This window comes from Falco naumanni, chromosome 3, assembly GCF_017639655.2.
Source record: "Falco naumanni isolate bFalNau1 chromosome 3, bFalNau1.pat, whole genome shotgun sequence".
In the NCBI taxonomy this organism is placed as follows: domain Eukaryota; kingdom Metazoa; phylum Chordata; class Aves; order Falconiformes; family Falconidae; genus Falco; species Falco naumanni.
Window position 1 is genome coordinate 38,328,091 of NC_054056.1, and position 25,884 is coordinate 38,353,974.

Below are 25,884 nucleotides of genomic sequence, written 5' to 3' on the forward strand. Positions count from 1 at the left end.
CTTCTCTGTTTACATGTGAAGTGATTATGCTGTAACTTGCAGATATGTTTTCTCAGGAAAGTACCAAGATTGGAGATTTGCTATCCAAAGTCATCACTTCTGAGAAAAGAAGCTGTTTGGCGATTAACTTGGCATTGTGCACAGTTAACATATTGCATAAATAGTACAAATAACATATTGTTATTAAAAAAAACCAAAAATCTTTTGGTTTGGGAACTAGCCTGGGTGGACTCAGAGGCAGTAGAAGAGGAAGAGATGGAGAGGACAGGATCATTATCTCCTCTGTACCCTCTGGTTCCTGCTCCTGCAGATCTTGAGCTCCCTCTAACCACATGTTTTTGTACTGAAAACTAAATGTTTTTATCCATACTCAGTTTTATACTGAATTCTTAAAATAGTCAGCATTACACAGATGTTTAGCTCTGTGTCCCAGCAGATTGTGGCGTCTTAAAGGTGGGAAGGGAAATAAGAAAATGAGATGGGACTGAGAGATGAATAATGGGAAATACATTTTTGTAGTGGAAGCGTCTCATATTTACAAAACGTTTCTTCAAAATGTGAAAATTAGAAAAGAATCAACTGTCAGTAAGTCATACCATGTTATGAAAAGTCATGCAGTATAGTGCTTATAAATGTGCACGCCTAGTTTGTGTGAAAGAAGGTGCACTTACTGCGACAACTACTATTTCCACTTTTTAATTGTTTGAAAATCTGATAGCAGTGTCCTAGATTTCCATTAATTTTCACACTGACGTGCTTGGGACTCCATTACTCTGTTGATCTACAGAGTAAAAATTGGTGCCTTAATCAGGAGAGATTTTAATGGTAGTAGGCTTGTGCAAAAGGTATGTCCTGGTTCATTAGCAAATAAAAAGCTATTAATTGAAATGTTTATATGTCCAAATACACACAGGATGACAGCAATAGCTTTTTGAAGCATTCAGAGGAATCGAGGAATCTTTCAAAAAATGTAGAGACTTTTTTTTTCCTAATGTAGATTGATACTTAGATAGGTACACTTTATTTACTTATAAACTTATCACATCCCTGATTTCAAAGGTAGGCTAATGATACCTTAATTCAGCTCCCATTATTATATTGTCACTTGTTATAACATCCAGAGTGGCCAGAGGTGCTACCACTAGGGAGCTGTTTTAGAAAAACTGTGTCCTTGCTGAGGACACCCTTCAGCTAGAACTACAGAAACGTAACTTTAGACAGCACTCTAGCCAGAGCTGGCCCACCAGGTAGTGGATAAAGTAAAATGAGTAGGTTTTAGTGTCTTTTTTTTTTCTTTCTTTTCTATTGTGCCCTATACAGAAATGACAAGTATAAAATAATAGTACAAACTACTAGTATGAAGCATCAACAGTATTGCTGCCATTTAGTAAATGTAAACTCAGCTGAGGCTGTGCGTGCTTGTTTCATTTTTATTCCTCAGAGAGACTGTTCTATTTGTCCTTCAGAAGCAGGGTGAAGAAGCAAAGCTATGTGTGCATCACGGAAAAAATGTAATCTCACCCTGTTTGGGAGAAGGTAATGTGGCCAAGCAGTTAGCTACCACCTTGCAGGTGCTATAGTACTTCTTTAAGGAAATAGAATCATAGACTTGTTCAGGTTGGAAAAGATCTTTAAGATCATCACATCCAACCATTAACCTAACACTGGCAAGTCCACCACTAAACCATGTCCCTAAGCACCATATCTACACGTCTTTTAAATACCTCCAGGAGCAGTGACTCAACCACTTCCCTGGGCAGCCTGTTCCAGTGCTTGACAACCCTTTTGGTGAAGAAATTTTTCCTGATACACAATCTAAGCCTCCCCTGGTGCAACTTGAGGCCATTTGCTCTTGTCGTATCACTTGTTACTTGGGAGAAGAGACTGACACCCACCTCACTACAGCCTCCTTTCAGGTAGTTTTAGAGAGCTGTAAGGTCTCCCCTGAGCCTCCTTTAGCTATTATTAAAGCAATTAAAAGCCATTCAAACAAACGGAGCACCAGGAGGTGACAGATCTAACAGAATGAACTAGAGAATTAGCAGTCTTTTTTGTTAGGTTAACAGAAAAATCACTAGCAGTATTGACATTCAGGAGTTTGTAGTTCCTTTAAGATTTCTACATCCCATTGAAATGAAAGGGTACTACTGCAGAACTATATTCAGATTTAACAACACATTGATCTGTTACCCATTTGCATTGCCGTGGTTTTTATTATCACTTAGAAAAGCTAGACATTTATTTCACATTAAGTGAAAGCTTACATCTAAGGACTCCTCTTGAAATCCTTCAGATCATAATGCTTTGAATCCCATTGCTGTTGATTTCTTCAAGGTCATTTTCTGTGTATTTTCTTGGTACAGAGTTCCACTCCCATTGACAGTGGAAGTTTTGCAGATGATTGCAGTAGTATCCGATGTTGACTTTCTAGATTAAAACATTAAGATAAATATGGAAGGAAGAAACAGCCTGTTCTGATTGTGTTAGGTGACTGGATGTTTCTATAATATGGAAAACAAAGGTGTTGCCTTTCCAACCGCCACAGCTCTGCAGCAGGTGAAAGGTAGCAGAGGAATGAAGTGGGTGCTTCCTCTCAGATCAACAGAGGTCAGTTCCTCAGTGGATAAATCAAATTTCTCCAAGTTCATTTAAACAAAGATGCCCCCTTGTCTGAATCCTTTTTGAGCAACTCTGTTCCTTGGTTTTTGTCACATTAAACACCTAGCTGGACTAGGTTTATTAGATGTTAGGGGGTTTCTTACTATTAAAAGTAAGCTGCTAAGTTGAAAATGTTTTTTCATTATGTCTTCTGCTGCTCCTTTATGAGCTCTAAATATAAGATTGCATACTTAAAGACTTTTCTTTGTTTTCTATGTCTGAAATAAGAGGAATTCCAGGTTCTGGGATTTACTGGTCTCTTATTCCTATGACAAGATACATGTCACTAGAAAATACGGAGAATTGTGTTGATAACTTTGGCAGGGTTTGAACTGAAGCAAGTTCCTGGCCAACAGAGCCAGCCCACACAGTCTCCACCACAGGATCCGATACACTCATACAGTGTCTTCATGACCTTGCACAGCACCATTCATTGTGTTCAGAGCTTTCCCAGGGATGGCATATTGAAATCGTCAAGAACTTCATCTTTGTCTGGGGGTGGAGCTGTGAACAGCCACAGAACTGAAAAAATGCTTATTTTAGTTTGCATTTTCTTTGGAGAGCTTCACATAACAATGGGGTGCAACTGCAGAATGTATGGTGTAAAACTGAATTGAAAAGACCTCTCACAGTAGTGCTGTGGAAGATGATGTATGCGTGCACGTTTGTGTCTACAGCGTAGTTCAGGGTAGTAAGAAACAATACTGCAATTGTGCAAAGCAGTAGGAGAGTGAAAGGTGCACATCCACTGAACAATTAATGGCTTGAGATAACAGTATCTAAGATTCAGATACAAACTCCTAACAGGAAAGGTTGGGAAGTTCTTGGCCACTGCTGTGTGTCTGTGAGGCAAACACAGATTCACCTGGGCAAGACTCAGAAGATTTTCACTTTCTCATTGGCTTCTGCCTTCTGTGTCTCCTTCACTGCACTGACATCGTGTATTCCTAGTACAGTGTCACACCATTTTTCCAGTTCCACTTCATCTTTCAACCGCTGGGAGATGGAGGAGCTACAGTTGTGCCACAACTGCCTAATGTGTCTCTGTAGCTGGCACACTGCAGTGCAGGCCCACGGTCATAATATTCTTGGTATGGAAATGTGTTATTGCCATGGGTACATGCACAGGGACGCACTTCAGCACTTGGCTAATAGGTGGAAGGCTTGGTCCTTTCTCCCCTTTGCACCCCTCTGCACCATCGTCTTTGCTGTCTATTTTGTGCTTAAAGGCTACTCTACTTAGTTCCTTACTTTAGAGTTTCCTTTGGGTTGTGTCACCATTTAAATACTGCTTGCTTTATGTCAGTTTTAATAGCTCTAATTTTTCCAGAGCTAAGTGCCTACAGATACTAAGTGGGCTAATGCTGCAGTCACTGCCTGTGGGAAGTTTGTCAGTAACGTTCACTAAGAGCTAATGTAGATACTGTGGTAACAGGGTTGAACCCTAATAAATTAACCACCAGTTGGAGAATAACAGACTATTTCTCAATCCTTTGAGTCTATGGAAAAGGTGAAATACTTAAATCTTCATTTTGTGATCAGAAGATGACACGAAAGAGAAATCTACTTTCTGATAGCAATGTCATGTACAACAAGGTAGATAAGAGATGGTGGATATCTTAAATAATTTTATTTTATGGCTAACACATGCACTAAAAACAAAGATGAATGAGAGACTGGTAAGATTAATCAGGCCATATGCTGCAATATGTTGACAGTAAATGTAAGAACAATGAATGTCAATCAGTTGCTATTAAATATAATGGCCAGTGATTTACCACCTCATTAAAAGATCAGGACACCCAATTTGCTTGTACGTGAATAGCAAAACAAATAGTCATTAAAATTTCCTGATAGGGCATTGAGTTCTTCCTTCAAACTTGCATTAATTTTGCCTGCATAGGAAGAGAAACAATTCAGCAGAGTGGAAGCTGTCTCATGGGGTGTATCAGGGCACAGACTAATTCCATGGGGACAATAAAATTTTTTCCAAAAGTGGCGTCTGTAGGTATGTGTATGAATGTGTGTGTGTGCATATATATACTGCGTTTCATCAGGATTTGGCATCAAGGGGAAGCATTGCTTTTTGGTTTAGTATTTGCCGCAGCACCTGGATTTCTTTGAGGTTGTTCCCTACTTACTGAACACGATACTCGGAGGTTCAACAGTGCCATCCTGTGGGTGGTCTTAAAGGTTTGAAAGCTATGTCAGATAAATAAATGACCTCAACAGGATAATTATCACAGAACATCAGATACTGTATGTCCCCATGCAATCAGCTTGAATATTTTCCTCTGGTAACTCAGTCAGACTAATTATTACTTTTCTGTCCAGAAAATTAATAACCTAAATGTGTTATAACCAATGGGAATGTATTTCAGGCAAGCTGATGAGTAGTGTGCGTCTTAGTTTTACTCTTCCTGAGAAATCTGTTTTTAATCATCTCAGTGTGTTTTTAATCATCTTGGAATTTATTTTTGCATACAATGCCAGAATCAAAGGCAACTATGTAAATTCAAATAAGCACCCCTGTACAGAAGTATCTGGACATCTTTAAAGAGGTATTAGATTGATACTAAGACTAGTTAGCTTTCATGTTTCATAAGCAGAAAATATGAATTCCCAAGCAACCTTGAAGATTAAGCTGGATGGTTTGAACAACTGACCAAAATGCTTCTAATTCCAGAAAGATAAGGGCAGGATTAAAGTCTGAAGTTTTGTTGACTGAAGATGAAAATCTGCTCAGAAAATTTGGAGAACTTCCTGTCCATGGAGTGAATATTATGCCAGGACAAGGTAGAAAATAGCAAAACTTGCTCTAATTAGGGGACAGTTGAGGGATCAGTGGGTAACTAAAGATCATACTATTTCATATGTATTTTCCATTTTGCTTGTCTGAGCAACTTGTAGCAAGAGTGAATGGTGTGTTTCTTTGGAAATGAGCAAGGAATTAAAGGGCAGGCTGCTCAGAGGAAGGTTCTACTCAGTTTTCAAGTCCCTGCTGTTTCGGGGTGCTGAAGGAGCGAGGTGCAGGCTGTCTGCAAGCTGCCTTTGGTGGTTTGGGGACTTGGGCATGGCTCCAGGTTCTGTGTAGGTGCCTCTTCAGTTTGCAGCCTGTTGCGGGAATTTCTCCTTTGCTTTCCACAGCTAGAGGCCAGCTATGTGTCGTAGTACATGCTACTGGATGATTGATTAAAGGAAGGAAATGCCAAATTGCAAACTCCACCATTACTCTTTGGTAGTTAAAAATTATGACATGATTTGTGGTTCTTAAGTCTCTAAAAAACACATCATGCTGTTATTTATATATTTCATAGGTTTGTTTGCCAGGCCCACTTAAACAGTAAAAGGTGATCACCCGTGATAAGACATATAATTAGTTCTTACGAATATGAAAAGGCAAATATGAATCATTCCTATTTGGAAGATTAGTTTAATGTAATTTTAATGTATTCAACTTGTTTTTACCTATTTTGACAAATAATCTTCTAGCCTAACAAAAGCCTTTCATCTGTTTAGTTCTGTCCATTTTAAAGTGGGCTAACCTGTTTTAAATGTTGGCATAATGGGAATCTTGAGACTGTGCTTGTACTTTGATTTACAGTACATAGATGAATTTTGGATGAATCAGATGCATTGGGAAAACAGTCTCTTACGATATTTAATTGAAGGCAGAAAGGGTAATGGCATATTAAAGTTTAGCTTCTGCACAGAAGAGATTTCTTTGTAGTCCTGATCAGTTATAAGGATAACTTGAGCCCTGGAGCATCAGCATTCATATAATTTTTACACATTTCTATCCTAACTGATGTGTGAATGGTTTTGTATCATATAAATGTCTAATTCTGGTTTTGAATTTCACTAAACTCTTGCTCTTGATGCTGCCTTATTTTCAGGAGGCTCCACATTTAATTTTGTGGTATTTTATCTGCTATTATTAGTTTTAAATGTATGTCTTCTGCTTTAAGTACACTTATACTATAAAGAAGGTAAATGGGAATAGTATTCTGCAGTCTTTCGTATACTGTATGCAAATAGTTGTTAGCTTTTTCCTCATATAGGAGGTTCTTCATGCTCTCAGCTATTTTTTTCATCTTTATTTTTGCTGTCAGTCTTTATTTCTGATGTTCCTGTGCTGAATACAGTACTTTAAATGAGGTATATTGTGAGGTACTATTTCTACCATTGCTTTTTTTCGTTCTTTATTTGTCTTAGCACCAGTGAACATGGATCACTAGCCTTCTACACTGGCTGCAGTAAGACCCATTTCCCATTTCAGGAGCTTTTATAGTTCATGTGGAAAGGGATGATGCGTATGCTTCGTTCTGTTTCCTTGTTTGTCAACTTTAAACGTAGGCTTTTGTTTTGGATCACACTGTGAGTGGTGTTCATAGTCCCTCCTCCAGACTGGATCTGCCATTCAAACTGCCGCTGGAAACCAGCAGCAGATTCAGATCCATCCATCAGGTAGTGGTGTGGTAGGAAATTCGGACGCTGTGAACAGGAGAGTGGCTGCAGGTGTTCATCCCCCGCTTGGCAGTGGGGATGTGCGGTGCTCTTTCCTGCATTTTGGGACCACTCTTAAATGGCTGTGAATCTGTGTAATCTATATATGTATATATCCACAGCCTTCGCGCATGCGTGTGCACATACGCTGCTATATATCGATAGAGTTAAAAACTATAAAATTCTCTATTCACTTAGAAAATTAATTTATTCAGTTTCTCTATTTTAAATGAAGTTGGATAAATACTCATTTGCCTTATGGATGTTCTGTGGCCTGTAGGAGATTTCACAGTAATTCCAATGTCATTGTGTTTGCCTTTACAGTATGTCTGTCAGACTTCAGTTCAACCAATCCCTCTAAGGTGAAGGCATAAGATTTTAGTGTTATTAATGCCTCACTTCATCTAGTTAATGATGTTTTCAAGTATTCTATCATTTTATGATTTCCTTTCAATGTCAGCTAAAGATCTTATTTAAGCTAAGTATTATGAAATAATAGAAATCTTTTATTTTATTTGAATACAATCAGGGTAAATGAATCCAGTAAAGAATTTGATGCTAAACAGGTGCACTTCTTAGCAGCATCACACGTGTAAAATCAGGGTAAGTTCTTTGAACACTCAGATTTTAACAGATGTGCTCTTTTTCTCCATATTATAATAAAACAAGGATTTGCTCTGAAAGTATCGACACACTAAGCAGTCTTGGCAAACACACCATTGCATTCCTTACACAGTATTGGCCATGGCTATTATTTAACTTTAAATAAATGTGCACATTAAATGGCTGTAAAGCACATATATGTATAAACAAGATCAGTTTTTGTCAGAAAGTAATATTTTTTTGCTTTCTTGTTTACTGATGCCTAGACAAAGGAATGCTGCATCTTCAAAACAACATCTGTCAAACCGATTTTCATCAGATTAAGTATATCCTCAAAGCAACCATCACAGCTTACAAAATACTGGAAATGTAGGTTGTGCTTTGCATAAAACACCAGTAGAATTTTAAGCATTTAGAAGTGTTTTACAAATGTAGCAATGATAGCCCGTGCATATTCTCCATTTTTCTTTTTATTTTCGGTTGGTTCTTGGGAAAGGTGATGAGTGATGTTGCAACACTGCAATGCCAGTAGATGTCCAGAGTGCAATTACAGAGTTACAGTCCTGCCAGCTAATCTGGGTCCACAAAAGCCAATGGTTTGAGAATCTGGCAGTAAAGATTGGATTTATTGCAAAGTTCATCTGTGGAAAGATTTCCCTCATTAAGAACAAAATTAAAGCATGAATCAGTGACTGATTATCCAGGCCTTTCTCTGATCTGTTGAATTTTTTATTAGTATAGATGTGTCATTATATGTACTCTGGCTTGATTCTGGTTCTATACATCATCATATTAAGTTTCTGAAGATCTTTTCTGGGACGATGTAACCTGATAAAAATGAGGGGAAGGCCAGTGGCTTTAACATAGAACATGAAAACAGGCACAATAATTTGCATTTCTGGCCAGCTTTCTGACTTTTCCCCTGCTAGGGAGTAATTAATACATTAAAATGAACTTCCTAATAGGCTGGTGTGTCTTCCATAGGAGTGAAGCATTTTACCTTTGTAATCAGTTAAGTAGAGAGGTGAAGCGCCTGCAGCTGAGTGTGGGCACTCAGGTCAGCCAGAAATCAATGCCAGGATTTCTGTGAAAGATCTTTGTCAATGGAGGGTGAAGGCGCTTGAGCTGGAAACCAGGTCAGCATTCCCATTAATTCTTCTGTTTAAAAGTTGGAAATCTAGCATAAAGCGAGAAGAGTCTAGTCAAAAATCCATGGAGAGGATAGACAAGGGTGAAAGTCAAGGACAAATCAGTTCCAGCTGCATCTGAGTGTAGATACAATTTTTGCAGCTCTAATTTCCCATTAGGTTGTTCCCTCTGAGTCAGCATATTGCCCTGTGCTATCCTAAAACGTTCCACGTGGACCCTGAGCAAGTTAGGGTGAGGTGCTTTGGTGCCTACCACGCACTCATGGGATAGCCCTAATGAGTGTCTTGTTCCTACGGCAGTGCAACTAAAGACAATCACAGAAGCAGCCACGCAGAAACAAGGCTAACTGTTATTTGATGATAGAGTTCAGTATAAATGCTTTGTATCTGAGGGATATAGTTTTTACCAGGAAAATGATATTGCTGATTTTTTTGTCGTCTTTATAAAGGTACGCTAGCTAATTCTGTGGTACTACCTGAAACATAAACCTCAGTCTGGATTTTAGCTTAACTCAATATGAAGATGATCTTTATAGGATCTTCAGCCTATTTCCTTAGAAAAAAGAACATGTAACTAAGTAAAAGTAAGTACGGAAATGTGCCAGATATTGTAACTCTGTTCAGCTCTATTGTGTACCCAGGGAACTTAGCACTTGCAGGCTTGGGTCTTTTGAATATTAATAGCATGGCATTTCCAACAGGAGACAAGGGTTTCTGAGAAGAGTTTTGCAACTTGCAGTGGGAAAAGCTGTGTTTGAAACAACCATTATTCAAGAGATTCCTTCCGGTTGTCATTTGGCCAAAACCATGGAGCATTTAATCTGTTTTTAAAGCAAGAAGTATGAAACACACAGCAGATAGTACAGTGTGGTGGTGGGCAGACTAGCACATTCAGCAAATAGAGACTTTTTTGGGGAAGTACTGATTTGATTTTCATGCATCATCCAAGCATAGTGAACACTGAAATGTCATGGTAAGACTGTAAGAAAAAAATCCATCTAGCTTGAATTTCTCACTATTGAATACTGTTAATAATGCAATGTCAAACAAAAAACTTTTTCTGAGTGTGACTAAAGCCAGATTCCATGTATAGTTGAAGAATAACTTGCCACACTTTTTCTTTCCATTTACTGTTCATTTCCTTTATAATGTCATGGTGTTGGTTTATGAATCATACCTTGAGCCACTGCAGTATATCTGTGTTTTCTCAAAGTTAAATTTGAGTTTGTTACTTAGCATTCAGGAAATCTCATGCAGACTGTAACATGCTAATTGGCTCAGTTCAATTAGGAAAAAATGAAAGTGTTTTGCTATTGATCTTTGCTTGTTATTAGTTTATACTAACAAAAACTTAGATTGAAGAATTAATGTTGCTATCAAAATATTCTTTCTTACTGCAGGAAATATCACTGGTACTCTTAAAGGGGGGCATTTTAGAGCAGAACGTCCTTCCTTTCTGCCTTTTTCTGATCCTGCCTTTCTCTTTCTGACTTTTAAGATATTTCTGGAAGGGATGATGAGTCTTGTTAAATAACTAGGGTGTTCAGAAACTGTGTAGCAATACTGTGACTTAAACAGGGCTCAGGCAATATTTATTAGGTCATTATATCAAGATTTAATACTCTGCTGCTTGGTACCTTAACTTCACATAACATCATATTAATAAATCTTTACAAGCTGTGTAGTTGTAAAGTGCATCATAAGAGTCAGTATCGTTCCTCTAATAAGTCATTTAATTTGTGTTTGCTTTGTGTTGTTCCAACCTTGTCAGCCATAACATCACAGGGTAGGGACCCTTCTCGTGGTCCAGGTTAATGAACCACCTGCTCTTGAGTCCTCGGTTATGGAGAAGCTCAGGGGGAGGCCCAACTGCACCTCCACCTTCCCCTTCCCTTTGCAATGCCTCAGGTTACATTGTTCTTTTACAAAAGTATTACCTCTGTTGTGGAGATTTCCTGGAGCTCCTGGTCTCGATCCCGCTGCAGAGCCCATGCAGACGCATGGTTTTACTTGCCCAGGAGACCACTGAAGTTTCTGAGTGTTTATAACTTACACACTGTGGCAACTGCTGTCCCAGGGTGAACAGACGTGGCTGCACTTTGGCCTCCATGTAGAGGTGGTCAGTTCAGTAGACCAGTGGCCCAGGGGAACTGATTGCTTGTGCTGACCGAGCTTCAAGTCGAATTCTGCCTGTGGAGTCTGTTCCTATTGGCATGGATGGAGGTCTGCAAATGAAACAGTAGAGCAGGCTTTGCTTTCTGTTTTTTTAACATTTGTTTTATTGCAGACAACATTGTCCTTCTATGTAATAGAGTAGGTAAGTGTTTTATCTGAGACTCAGAATCTTAATCCATTTGATGGACAGATATAAAATTGAATTTTGTTTTATTCTCCATCACAGCAGTTAAGTTTAGTCCAACTACAGTTTTCATTGTTGAAATACAAATATACTAAGCCTAAAGTACTGCTGGCAGCTCATATATAAAATTTGAGGATTAAGAAACCAATGCAAACAAACAAAGACTCTCAGCTTTTAGTAAGGAACTGTGTTTTGTTGGACTAGCCTTGTACTGCTGTCACAATTAAGGTGAAGTAATACAGCAGCCAAAACCTGCAGGTCTGCAGTAAGTAGTAGTAAGGCAGTAGTCAGCTAAAGAGGAAATATGTCTTGCCTATTCAAAACATTCATTAATTGCCAAAAAAGCCACTTTTTTCTGCATTTGATGTGTGATGTACTTTCCATTTTTACCTTACAAATAATTGGTACATATAATCCCTCCTTTTTTTTTCAGCCCACCTAAACCAACGGTGTTCATCTCTGGTGTCATTGCTAGGGTAAGATTATCATTAAATGTCTTTCAATCATAGAAAAATTGTTGTAGGCTTTTCAGAACTATCACTGATCAGAGCAAAATTAATCTTTTTCATTCCTCTTCCTCTTTTATGAGAAGAGGCTTTATGTTTTGTGTATTTATGTAAGCCACTTTGAACGTTCTTTTTGGTTTTGTGTGAAATTGAAATTATTTATTGAAATTACTTCCACTGTTTCACTTTGAATTTTAGCACTTTAAGTTTATTGGATCTTCTTTTCATATCTAAGCTAGATATTACTGCATTCATTTCCTTTGAAAGTGGTTGCATGTTAAGTCTGCTGCTATAGCTTGATCTGTGATGAAGAGCGACAATCCTGCCTGTAAGGATACGTGTTTGAAGATACACGTTTCAGCTGCCGTATGTGCATTGAGGTATTTGGGATTCAAGGCATTATTCCCTGGATTTTAACAACAGGCAGGACCTGGAAATCCATAAGCTAAATCATTAGTATTAACTAGCCATTAATTGTATGGTCGGTAATTCATGCCTTGTATGTTGTGACGGGATTTTATTGTGGCTTTATCATGATAGCCTTACATCACTGGGATGTGTAATGTGTTTTACTGTAAGATGCTGTGGTTGTGTCAGGTCATATAGGTGGAAAGAGCAAGCTGATGCCATTTTCCATATCCCATAAGGATAGTAGAACATAAGTGCTGTATTTCCTGGACCTCTGTCTGCACCCAGGTGGATATCTATTTAGGCATTTAGATCCCTAATTACTTCTAAGCCAGCCGTGTGCAAAAAAGCAAGAAAGCCAACAGCATCCTGGGCTGCATTAGCAGAAACATAGCTGGTAGATCGAAGGAAGGGATTATCGCCCTCTGCTCAGCACACTTTAGACCACATATGGAATAGTTCATCCGGTTTTGCACATCCCAGTGTATGAAAGATGTTGATAAACCAGAGTGAGTTCACTGGAGGGGCATCAGGGTGGTGGAGCACATGCCCTCAGAGGAGGCTGGGGGAACGGGCCATGAAGAAGAGGTGGTTTTGGGAGGACCTAACAGCAGCCTTCCCACATATACAAGGAAGTTAGCAAGAAGATGGAATGATGCATGGCAGGCAGACGAGAGACAACAGACACAAATTCAAAAGGAAGGGCCTGACTAGACCAAAGAAACAGACTTGTTCGCTCTGAGGACATGCAGGCAGTGCAGCAGGTTGCCTGGTGGGGCTATTCAGCCTCTGTCCTTAGAGGTTTTCAAGACCAGACTGTATAACAACCTTGAGGAAGTTGGTCTGATCTCACAGCTAGCTCTGCTTTGAGCAGGAGGTTGGGCTGGAGACATCCTGAGGTCCCTTCCAGCCTGAAGTATTCTGTAACGCTTTGATTCTAAGATGGGCATTTCCTGCTAACATTTACAGACTGACTCTGTCACCTGCGCAACCATTACAGTACCCACGAGTCACAGAAGAGCTGCATTCACATTACCCGTTTCAGACACCTGTTTTTGTCAGGAGTCGGAGAGGTATGGAAAAGGCAAACGGTGGCACCAGGGGAAAGGCAGGCAGGAAGCGGCAAGTCTGAGAAGAGGAGATCTTTGAAAATTGGAAGCAACTTGGAGGAGAGAAAAAGATGTAAAAAGTTAACCTAGTGATCAAGATTTTAAAAAACCCACATTATGTCAGAACAGAAAGGAAGAATTTGGAGTAGACCGAAGTGGGTCAGGTGTGAAACAAGCCACCTGAGATGTCAGCTTTGTACAAAATACCTCTGTGTAAGGTTGCCACCCCGTGAGCCACGGGAATCCAGGGAGTGTCTGGTTTATATGTTTGTCCCAGTTTCTAAAGAGGGAAGCTGTGGTGCTATCTTCCTCCCCCTGTCACTGGTAGTAGTTGTTTCCCTTTGCTTTTTGAAAAGCCCGTGGGGACTGACCCTAGACATGACCCGTGTACATAGGCGCTGTAAGGGTTACATGTGAACTGAGCTGCCAACAGCAGCACGTGAGAACTAACACTAGCAGAACTGGTTAAAAGAGCATGTTAAACTTAAAAGCCAGTCACCCCTAAGATTTGAGTCAAAAGTCATTTTAGATCCTGCCTTTCCTCCTACAGAACTACACTAGGTTTTCTTGTGCAGGTAGTTTTTCACACTGCCTTACCTTATTTGTGGAATAGTCTCCTCTTTATGGTTGCTCTGTGAAAACCAAACAGGTCAAGGAGATCTGACCATACAGAGCCAGGGAAGGTCACTGAGCATGAGTAGCTATTAAGCACTGAAGACTGGAATGTTTCTTTTTGTTGTTCCCTTGGGTCGCTTTAAGATACTGTGGTTTTGGATGGTGTGTGGAATTGGAAGAAGTGAAACTTGCGTAAGAGAAATTTTGAAGTTCCCTAAAAGAACGGCAAGATAGGATGTGTACAGGGGATTTCAGAGTAACATGCAACACTGTTTTCCATCTGCTTTTCACATTTTTAAAAATGTCCATCCACTTGAACTGGAATGTACTCTTTTAATATTTCTTATATTCTTTCTGGTGTGTTCTTTGAACAGGGTGATAAGGACTTCCCTCCAGCTGCGGCTCAGGTGGCTCATCAGAAACCACATCCTTCTGTGGAAAAGTTTCCTCACCCTCAACATGTCAAACAGCACATCCACCAGCCTCGCAAGTGAGCTCTCCATCAAAATCACAGCCAAACTGCCATCAGTGAATAATTTTTTGAGAGAAGACAAAAATCCTTTAGGATTCACACTGTCAAATCAGTAAAATTGACCTCTAAAATAATATGCTTTTTCTTATATTTTAATTCTCAAGGGTTAATAAGAATGAAGACATTGTTCAGTTGTTATCCCAGATGGAAAATTCTCTATTGCTGATCAGGGGTGGGTTTTTTAGAAGATTTTCTTTTTGCCAAGATAAAACTTCAGTGTGAATAATATGATTAATGAGCTTAAAACTTGTACTTTTAGTTGTGGCATTGCAATAGCGGATAATTAATGTAGTTTTTATGCTAAGCTGGTAAGGAAGAATAGCCCTTTTGTACTGGAACCTTTACTATCTGGAGGGAGTTTGATGTGTGTGTTGAGACAGAAATGGGTGGCTGTCTTGATTACGTAGAACCCTTGCAGTCTTCAGTATCCTGCAGTGTTACACCCTAATGACTGTGCCCTCTGATTTCAACTAGTGAGGTGGTAAAAGGGCCCAAAAACATTCTCAAGTGGGCAGAAATCCAGCTGAATCTGCTTTATACCCCTTTGCACTCGCACAGTCTTGCTGAGGTTCTTCCATTTGGAGGTCTGTGGGTATGAAGAGGGGAGAGAATTCAGTTACAAGAAAACTGATTTGTGATCTCATGGCTCTCACTGGGGGCTGTATTTTTGAGGTGATGATTTCTCAGTTCCAATAAGGAAGGAGAAGCTGAAGGAGCTCAGGACCCTCCAGAATTGAACTTAAAATAAACTGGTGAAAAATCTGTTTTCTTTTTTAACTTACAATTTGAGATCACATTTGAAATTAAGAGTTACCATTAGTATAAGTGTTTAGTTTTATGACCTAGCCTCTGTTGCGCATCCCATTTTTTCCTAGTCTTCTTATTGTGAATAAAGACAGTAGTGATATGAGGGAATAAAAAAGAAACTTTTCAAACAGAGCAGTCAGATTAGTTTTGGTCACATAATTAAATCTTTTGATTGCACAGTTCAAAATCACTTAGCTCTATCATTTTCCTTCTGCAACTCATCTCAGTAAAACCCAAGAAAATAATTTTTTAAACATGCCACCTGCATTTTTGAAGTGTGCTTCTCTTTTTAACTGACTCTAAATATACAGTACAATCTCTAGTACCCTCTAAGTTTATAAAACTTCTAGTAACATCAAAAAAGTGGGTACAGCTAGTGCTGCAAACATTCATCTGGCAAATCAGAGAAGGTTTGGGGTCGCTTGGGGCTTTACTTACTCATTTACATTTAAAATCAAGTAGTATTGAAAACCAGTGAGGAGAGTTTAAAAAATGTTATTTTAAAAAAATTCTGCAGACTAAATAATTATTCCTGGAGTAGCTGATTTAAAACAACAGCAGTAGCACAATTGTGAAATATGGCCCATTTCGTAAGTGGAATAACTCACTTCGTGTGGGTGGGAGGGACCTGACATTTCCATCTCTTCATAGTCTTGAAATGGAAATGATGTTTTGCAAAGAGTGTGCATGGATATATGTATTCTACACCCAAGGAAGGATGTACAATCTGTATATGCAGTCCTTATTACCATTTTAATTAGATAACTGTACTTGCCTTAAGGAATGAGTGTTGTTTTTAAGAATTATTCTGTATTAGAGTATGCATGGTTTTGAAAATAATGCTTTCTGTTTCTGATGTTGGCACATCTGAGGCCTTCTTTGTAGCTGCTCATGAGTGTACAAGCGATTCACACATGAGCAACTCTTTCATAAGGGTGGCACTGTTGAGCCTTGTGGAATATCTGCACGAGGTAATTTGCTGGCAGGAATGGTTGCAGATTCAGGACAGAAAGTGGTGGCATCTCACTGATGGTGCAACCAGTAGCTGTCAGTGTGCTGCATCAGCAACGAAACAAGCAGATGAGTGCAGTTGCTTGGTACTGGTAGCTGCTGGCTGGATGAGATTGAGCTCTCATCATCTTGTGTCTGCATCTGAAGTAGTGTCTAGACTCCAGCTATAGTCAATGGTGGTGTAGTCAAGACAGTCGGTGAGTTTACATATGGTGTCTTTGACCAAATGGAAGTGTCTTTCAAGATGAGCTGGATCACTCTCGACTCCATTGACTGCAGTGGAAACCTAAACATACCTCAGTGCAGAAGCACACGATTAGGTGGGGCTGGGTACCTCTGTCTACCCTGTGTCTGGTAAAAGCTGAAAGAAATGCTTCTGAAAGCAGCACCACATTTTCATTCCAATACTAGAAGTTAGGAACATGGATGATGTTGAATTACGAAGTACTGCAATATATACAGCATATATAGCATACCTGAATTTTGTCTTTGATTACTTAGATGGATATGTAAGACTGTACAGTGGAGTATGGCTCTCAATATAGCTTTACCGGCTTTTAGAGTGCAGGAATTCCTACATGGTTAGAAAATGTCTCTGTATGAAATTGTATTATATATTGTTGAGAGGTATCCATGTTTATAGGTGTCCTTACCAAAGCATTGCCTGGCCCAAAATAAAAATCGTAACTGGTGGTTTGGATTGCCTACTGATGGTTATTCACCCTTTTAAAATATGTTGCATTAACATACAAGCACATGAGATGTTCAGATGTTACCTCGAAATGATTGCAAAAGAAATTTTCTGTAATCATCAATGTGGCAATAATGCAACAATAAAGCATGAAGTTGTATATTGGGCTTTTTCTAAGTACAGTGTAAATCAGCAGAGTGTGGTTTTGTGGGGTTTATGGGATTTTATTACAGAATGCTGCGTGACTAATGAAAATTTTATAGATGGTGAAATTTATTAGGAAGTTTTATGATACAGTGGATGAGCTGTTTTGGATAGTCCAGTCTAATTTAAAATAAAAACTAGAATGGTAGTTGTTTTCCGCTATGAAATTGGAGATCCTCACTTGATCCTGGTGAAGCTATAGAATCTAAGCCTGGTAATAAATTGGTACGGTAAAGGAAATCAAGTGTAATATTTTCCATTGCTTTTCAAGTTCTAGTCTTCTTTCAGAAAGAAGTATTGTATCAGAAGAGGCGGCAAGTTTCTTACAAAACTGCAGTTAACATTTACATAGTGCATTTCAAAACACAAGTGATTCACAGAAGAGTTTGGAGAAATGGGCACAGTGTTTCTAGAATCTTTCCGATACTTCGGGCACCCTATATTTAGTATATGTGTAGTGTGTATATAATAGAACAAATATATATGGTACAGTGCAGATACAATAGATACACTGCACTGGGACTGTTGCAGTGTTACATCGTTAGACTCTGCACTCACATTATCATAGAACCATGGAATCGTTTACGTTGGAAAAGGTCTTTAAGTCCAACCGTTAACCTAGCACTGCCAAGCCTACCACTAAACCATGTCCCTGAGTGACGTGTCTTTTAAATACCTCCAGGAACAGTGACTCAACCACTTCCCTGGGCAGCCCGTTCCAGTGCTTGACAACCCTTTCAGTGAAAAAAAAATTCCTAATAACCAATCCAAACCTCCCCTGGTGCAACTTGAGGCTGTTTCCTCTTGTCCTTCTATCACTTGTTACCTGGGAGAAAAGACCGACCCCCACCTTGCTGCAACCTCCTTTCAGGTCGTCACAGAGAGCAGTAAGGTCTCCTGAGCCTACTTTTCATGCTGTGTTATTAAAAAAATGTCGTCTTTCATTACAATTTGGGGAAAATAAATGAGGTCTAGCATAACGTTGATCGAGTCATGACACATTCCATGTCCCTGCTATCAGCAGTATTGCAAATGCTATTAGTAATTGGAAATTATTTACTTCTAGTTTCAACAGTATGATTTACTCTTTTGTCATCAATGTCTTGAAACGTACGTCTTGTACTTTGATCCATGGTGGTACGCTCATCACATGTTCCTGTCTGTTTAAAACATTCACAGCAATCTGTTTCATACAAAGCTGAAGGGAATAAGTTTTTGTCCCTTTGGAGTAACTTTATTCTGAATACTCACCATCTTCATGGAGGAGGAGGGTGTGGGTTTTATAAAACACTTTTCATATCCCCTTCAGATTTGGGTATTTCAAGTTTAAAATGAGATTTAAGTCTAGGCCATTGCCTTTAGCTACAGGATTAAGGTATGTTAATTGCACTTGAGAAAACTGAGGCTATCGGTAAGGGATTGTTTACAGCAGGCAGAGATGTTCCTGGTCAGACACTGCAATAATGTAAAGCATTAAGATGACAAATCTCAGTTTTAGTTGTATTTCTTTGTACATAGACCTCCTCCCTCACACGATAAAGACGCTTGAATGTAACTGGTTACAGCTGATGCTCTTTCCTGTCAGTAAAAGAGGAATGCCGGTCATGGTAACTCGAGGACCCTCAACGAGAAGAAACAAAGTCTACAGCAGTAAATCTTCATCAGATTTCTTCAACAGATGGGTAAAGTACATCTGCATTGTAGCTGTAGCCTTTGATAAGCACGGTGCATGATTGTATTCTGTAAAATTAGTAATGGTACTAAGTACCTGACTTGCTTTCCTAAAGAATTATTTTTTCCTCAGAATTTTTCTATCAGACCTGTAGTGTGCACTCTTTTTTCTTAGGAAGGTGAAGGCTTGTATTTTGTTTGTCACTGTGTTCTTGGGTTTTCTTTAAGAACATGTATTTGTTGGTTTTCTTCATCCCCCATAAGAGCAGAGACTGCATCTAGTGTATACTGGTTTTTGAGTCTTTCCATGAAATGGTAGCACTAGTGTTTAGATAGGGAGCCTGAGAGGAGAGGTGGAATGGGTTGTTGCTGGATGAAGCGCTCCATGAATGAAGAAGTCAGTTCTGTTGCAGACTGTTTCCCTTCCCTTCAGGATGCTGATGAGAGGCAAGAAAAAAAATACAATAGCCTTTTTTGAGAATGTAATTTATTACTTCTTGGAGCTGATGAGCATGCATGGATGCTGACAGTTTTTTGCCACTCACAACGCTGCCAGGGACAAAACTGAAACACAGATACTAAAGCCATTGCAAGCATAGATTTTGTAAGTGACCTTGAAAGAAGCCCTGTAATATAATCTCAGCTGCCCAGCTTGCATTGGAGATATTTTTAGAAAACTTGAGTGGCTGGTGTTCTGTAGGTCACTCGCGGCTTTAGAAAAAGAAAAGCATTTGTAATCCACAGTGGTTTTAAGGATTATGAAAATTGTTTAGCTGTTAACAAGCTGTGAGGTCTCTATAACTGACGGTAAGGACACGTGTATTACCATTGATATATTCTCACATTGTTGTGACTAAAGCCGGTCCAGCAACATGGTTTTTTATCTTTTCTGGCTGACAAACAAGTGGCAGGTTATGAAGATATATAAAGTAACTTCTTACAAGACGTTTCTGCTGGGCTCTCAGGTGTCAATGGGTATCCGATACCCTGTTAAGCAGGATAATGAGACATCACTTTGTTACATCCAGAGGATGTAAGAACTGCACTGGAGAGCACAGCAACTACCCTGGCTTCCCTCTTAAACCAGAAGTTTCTCTTGAAATACAGAACAGCAGATTTAGTTAAAATGAAAAGCGAAAGTTACCTACGAATGTCTGCATGCTGCCAGCAGTTAAAATAACTGGTATCTCATCATGTTTCAGACATGACTGAACCCACAGATATGTTTAATGCTGTTCTGAGTAAAACTGCACTATCACAGATGGAGTTTTGCACTTCACTTGTAAGAGAGAAGCAACAACGTACTTCATTGATATAAAACAGTGAGTTAACAAAGGTCAGTGTTAAATGTGACAGTGGTCTAACAGGATTCAGTGACAAGGTACACTTAATTATTTACTGCATAGAGGACAGGGTCAGACAGCTTGCCTGGTGGTGTCCCACAAGCAAGGTCCGATACCTGGTGTGCAATAAGCCAATTTTACACACAGAGCTGTGGTATTTGTTTCATGCCTGTGCAGAGATGGATGCTAGGTGGCAATTCCACAAAGCTAGCACCATACACAGAAGAACTACAGCATATTTGTCCTGCTACATGATTAGCAAAACCTGCCTAAATTCACACTTATTGGTTAGTTACATTCAGGTTAGCCTCACTTGCCATGTAGATGAGCACACATCCTCCTTACAGGCGCAGGGGCAGCTTTTGAGTCTTACAGGGTGGTCGCGGTCTCCCCCTGCCACCTTTACCTTTCCCCTAGTTTCAGTCTCGTTCTGCTGACTTCTTGTCTTTGTTGCAATTAACCGGCTGTTGGCATCTTCTGGGGTAAGGTGTTCCCCTCTCTATCAGCCTTTTAGTTCTTCTTCAAGGGCTTAGTAGTTAGCAAAGCATGCACTGTTTATACCAAGTAACCACGCTAGCAAAATGAAGCTAGTGGCTACTAAACCTAGGTATTAACCCAAACCTATGGCTACACAGGGAGACCCTCCCGTTGAGCCGTGAGGTTCAGAAAGGACCCCCTTGCTTTCTAAACTTCTCTGAGAGGAATCTGAGTGCAGCTGGATCCAATCCTAATCCCAGACTTGGTTTTATGTCTAAAGGATTATATGTGCACAATCAACAAAGGTTTCCATGTTTAGCATGCTGTTTATCACTTAGGAGGATCTGTTGCGGCAGGGAATCTCTCAGCCTGGAGGAGTAACCCTGAGAGGTGTCCCTCCTTGGGGACATCCCAGTATGCAGCCCACTGCCAAGCAGGAGAGCTCAGCGGGCCCTGGGCCATCCATGACTTATGGAGTAAGAAGATTGATTTATAATCACGTTTGTACACCAGCAAGATGTCTGGGTCACTGTTCCAGACAGGCCTTGGGTACCGTGTTGCCCTCCATCCCCCAAAGTCCACAGTAGGCTGGATGCAGCCATTGCAGCCCCGCTGGTCGGTATGGCCTGAGCGGGGGGAGCACACTGCCATGGGTAACGGGATGCCGGCGTCTGGGTCTGAAGGCAGGCAGGCATCAGTTTTCTGCTCATTTTACACTTACTTGTGAACCTACTGTATTTACCTGAAAGCTTTTCTTAGATTTTTTTTTTTTTAAAAAAAGCCTTATTTCTAAAGTCACGTACACCTAATCTGAGGCTTCTTTTCATTTTGCAAGTGATACATAGCTCTGCAGTGAGGGTTAACCTTCCACTGTTTGAGTTCTGCTAACCTCATGGTTCATTTCTTTGAAAAGCTGTTCTAATCCATGATTCTTTGAGCGAATTCAGAGCAGATTTTCACAAACCGGAGCCATAGACAGCGGGTTCCAGCCAAGACTCCTAATGCTGATGGAGGTCAAGGAGAAAAGGGAGAGTGCACAGAGGTGGTTCAGGAGGGATGGAGGTGAGCCACCAGCTGACTCAGAAGGTCCAGAAGGTGGGTGACAGTGGTAGGGATAGTGGTCCTGAGCCAGCAGGACAGAGCACACGTATGGACCTGGTCTTTTTCACCTCCCTCTGTTGTCCTGGTGTCTGTTACTGAAGTATTATAGAAGCATGGGCTGAGTGGAGCTCTGGTTCTCAGCTCCAAGGATGTCTGTCCCCAGCAGCAGGGTGGGTCGGCCGGGTTTGTAATGAGGTAGTGGGGAACTCCAAGGAAGCTAAAGGTCTTGTAACTTTGTTTCTTGAAGACCAGCAGACTGGGGCACACGCTGGTGGAATGTTGTGCACTTCGTTTTACTTTTTGATGTATTTAAATCTGCAGTGAACAGGAGCTGTGACTAAAGCAGTAAACCCTCAAGTATTAAAATTATAATAGTAAGTGGATCAGCACAGAAGTGGGTTCAGTTGTGCTCTGTAAAACTTGTTATAAGATGATGAGAGAAAAGAAACTCGGCTATCATCTCATTTCAGAACTGGATACTGACCATTTCTTAAGCTGCTCAGTGACCTCAATTTCCACTGCCTAATTATGTACTGAAAGTACAATTCATTGATTTGTAAATATACATGCCCTTGAATCTTTTTGCATGGGAAGTTGAGGAATATCTGCAAATGTATTTTAACAAACTTCTGGCTTTTCTCACCTACAAGGTTTAGCATAAAGAAATATATGTAATATCTCTTTGCTGCAAAAGCCGGCACTGGGTGTATGCACATGTAGTATGTGGAATTAAGACATATCCTAGTTGAACTGAGGCTTAATTAATATTCTCATGTGTGTGTACCTACAAGAAGAGAGAACAGTCAGTTTTAGAAACTAAGATGTAATATTTTTTTCATCCCAGAGGCATTAAGCAATATGAGATCAGATTCCTTGGAACACACGCTTTGGGTGAACACCTTTAACATCCTTTCTGTAGGTAGTTTTTCGCTGTGTTAAATCTGGGCTGCTAATAAAAAAAGCTAAACAAACTACATTAGAAGCTGATTCCTTACCAAATTCCTACTCTCTGGGTAGAAGATAATGAACTGCAAATGTAAGAATTCTCTTTCAGGGCCTGATTTATCACCCAGAACAAAACAAACATTAGCCTGCTGCTGATATGACAACTGTGACAGCTGGAGGGGTCTGGAATGAAAGGCTGAAGCCTTAAATAAGCCTTTTAACTGGGCTTATTACGGGGATGTCTCTTAAACACACAGCCTTGCTTTTCACCACATCAAATATCTCCTACAACATACATACTGGAAACCTATACTTCATAGTACAAGAGCTATACCTTGCATGCTAACAGCTGGTTCACCACTAGTGAATTGTTGCCAAGATGAATATGTATAGAAAGATAAATATAATAGAAAGTATAGAGTGTGATCTGACTGTTTATCATGACTCATAATATTCCTCTCTCCTAGGTTCATATGTTTAGTTTGTTTGCAGACACAGGTTTTTTCCTGGCTGTCATTGTGTGCAGCATGTGTCACTCTCTGATGGTCAGTCCTTTGCAACAAGTTTGACTTTGTTCTGGGGGAGCAGATTAAAAGGCAGAATCTTAAAGGGCGGAAACTATACCTTAAAAGGTATAGAAAATACTACCAATGGCACCTAAGCAGATTTCTCCTGGGAGATTTAGGATTCCTACAGATGTAGGATCCTTCAAGGCAGGTTATTTCCCCATCCCATGCAGGCCACCGGTCTTTCAGAGAGAATTTTTGCTTGGTGTTTACAGAGTCCTATTAACTTCAGTGATACTCTGCAAGAAATTAAGGTAACTTCAGATTTATTTTGCAGGACTGGAGTGTCAAACTAGATATTGTACATGAGGCAGGGACCTCCAAATGTCTCTCTTCTCAAACACTGTAAGGCATATCAACCTGAAAAAGGTGGAGGACAAGACTTGCGGGCAGATCCTTTATGTGAGTTGTGTTTGTGGAGCTCTGCCAAGGAATGTCAGTGTTAGGTGGCTATGTCCTATCTTCAGTTCTGCAGCTTGGTGGCTACTAAACCAGTTCTTTAACATTGGTTTCTGGGCTTTTTGCTGACTCACAAGTGTGTTCTAAAGCCTTGGCTTCAGGGAGTGAAATGAAATTTGTCATGTAAAATATTGACTCCAGCCTGTTGTTGTGTAGGCCCCATGATTTCAAAAGTAGGGGACTGGAATTCAACAGAGCTCCTTGGAAGAAGGAGCACCCGTCTGTGGAGTGCTCCCTGCTGGAATAGCAAGTTTAGAAGAAAAGGTGGTACAAGTGAAAACCTGAGTTATTTTGAAAACAATTGAACAAAATACTTCAGAGCAAATTAGCTTACTAGATAAGAAGGGGGAAAAAACGCTGTTATAGCACAGAGGTGTACATGTACATCTTTATACATACATGTATATTTCAGTATTACCTGATTTTAATAACTAGGGGAAAAGATCAGAATTTTGCAGTTCCTAATAAATGAGTGTACAGTCTGTTTCAGCAGAAACAAACAAGTCCTACCAAGCCGTTCTTTGAGAAATTATATAAACTCCCTTTTCATCTACAAAAGCCATCAGAGGGTTACTGCTCTGCAGTTTCTCCTTTACTTAGGTGTTGCTTTGCCTATAATCAAACAAGACTGCAAAGCAATTGGCAAGATATCTGCTTGGCCTGGAGATACCAATGAAATGTTTTTAATAGTTAGAATCAAGCAGGAACTTCTCTCTTGATTTGTTGTCCTTTATGTTCTGAAAATACACATATTTCTGCGGCTGTTTGTAAGGAGCTGGGATGATAGAGTGAAAAGATTAAAGCACAGCATTTCAGGACGAAGAGAGGTACCAATTACCCTGAGAAGCAATTCTAAATAGCATTAGTGACCTGGCACTACTACTCTGAAAGATGTCTAAATAAAGATGGCACGTTTGTGTTCATTGTGGGCCACTGCGTTTTGATAGCTTATAATATGTACTCAAGGTAAAACGCTGGAGCTGATGTAAATGGAGAATATTACTTTGCTATCATTATAGTTCTAATGGGTAATATAAGCTACAAGCAGTGAATGAGCTTGTATTTTCAGCCATATTTGCTGGCATTAATAACAATACAGCTGAAGATTTTTTGCTTTCCATCAACCGTGCAGCAAAAGGTCTTCACTGTAAAAGGAGAGGTGAACTTGTTTTTACTCTGCAAACTTAACAGAAATGCCTCTTTAGAACAGATCTTTGATCCCAGTGCAGCTTGCTGACAGCATCTGCTGGAGTTGGCTGGGGCATGACTTCAGTAGGATCAGTGCAAGTTTGAGTGAGACTTTTTCTGGCTTCATAGCCTTTCCCATCAGGAACAACAAGGGCAGAGGGAGAGAGATTCTGCAAAAACATTGACTAAGGTGTAGGAGGAGGGTCCTGACTTATAAACAAAACCTGTTGGACCTGGTGTCACTCAGAAGCAGCACTGTATAACACAGAGGCCTGTCCCATCTCCTGGCATCTCGCTTCCCAGTGCTGCCATTCTCAGGGACAGGCTGTAATGTCACGCCGTGGCCTGGCTCCTGCATGTGCCTTGCAAACTCACAGATTAAATGTGGTATAACGACTGGTATTGCTTTGTGGTGTGCTCAGCTTCTTAGTGGCAAAAGCTTGTCCAGCTGCGGGGAGGTGTCTAGAAGCAGGGGCTAGGAGAGCATCCAGGAGAGAGACCTCAAGCTGACCATGCATCTTTTCACTCCCTAAAAGTGCCACTGAATGCCAAGTCAGGTAGGTATTTTCTGTGGATTCAGAGGGACAGTTTGGCAGAGAAACAGAATTCGGGAAAAATATTAATGAAAGATCATGGTGGCAGCTGGCTGATCTAACCTTGATATTTTGAGAGGGAAATGCTAACACCTTCTTGGAAATGCACCCTGGAAATGTTGAAGTTGGGACTGGAAGGAACAGAAATGAGAGCCCTTAAGGAAGGTGCAATTCAGAAAAGAAGTGAATGCACCACATCATTATGCAGGACTACTTTGAGGTGCTCAGAGTAAGCAAATCATGAGCATCTATTTTGTGTATGCAACAACTGCAACGGGAAGAAATACACGCATGAGTGCCTAGCAGCTTTCACTTGCCTGGCCCCATCATTTCTGTAAGCACAGATCCCATCGTCTTCTTCCTTCCCTTCAGCTTTTGCAGAAG

General features: G+C 40.1%; 1 protein-coding gene across 1 annotated transcript in view; it reads left to right on the forward strand.

Annotated features, from left to right (window-relative positions):
- LOC121084858 (death associated protein) overlaps positions 1-17,113 on the forward strand; it is a 56,725-nt gene extending 39,612 nt beyond the window's left edge. Inside the window, exons 3-4 of the mRNA XM_040586850.1 lie at positions 11,708-11,750; positions 14,287-17,113. Coding sequence (XP_040442784.1) covers positions 11,708-11,750; positions 14,287-14,406 — 163 coding nt within the window. The 3' untranslated portion in view covers positions 14,407-17,113. The remainder of the gene's footprint in view (positions 1-11,707; positions 11,751-14,286) is intronic.
- The last annotated feature ends 8,771 nt before the right edge of the window (positions 17,114-25,884 follow it).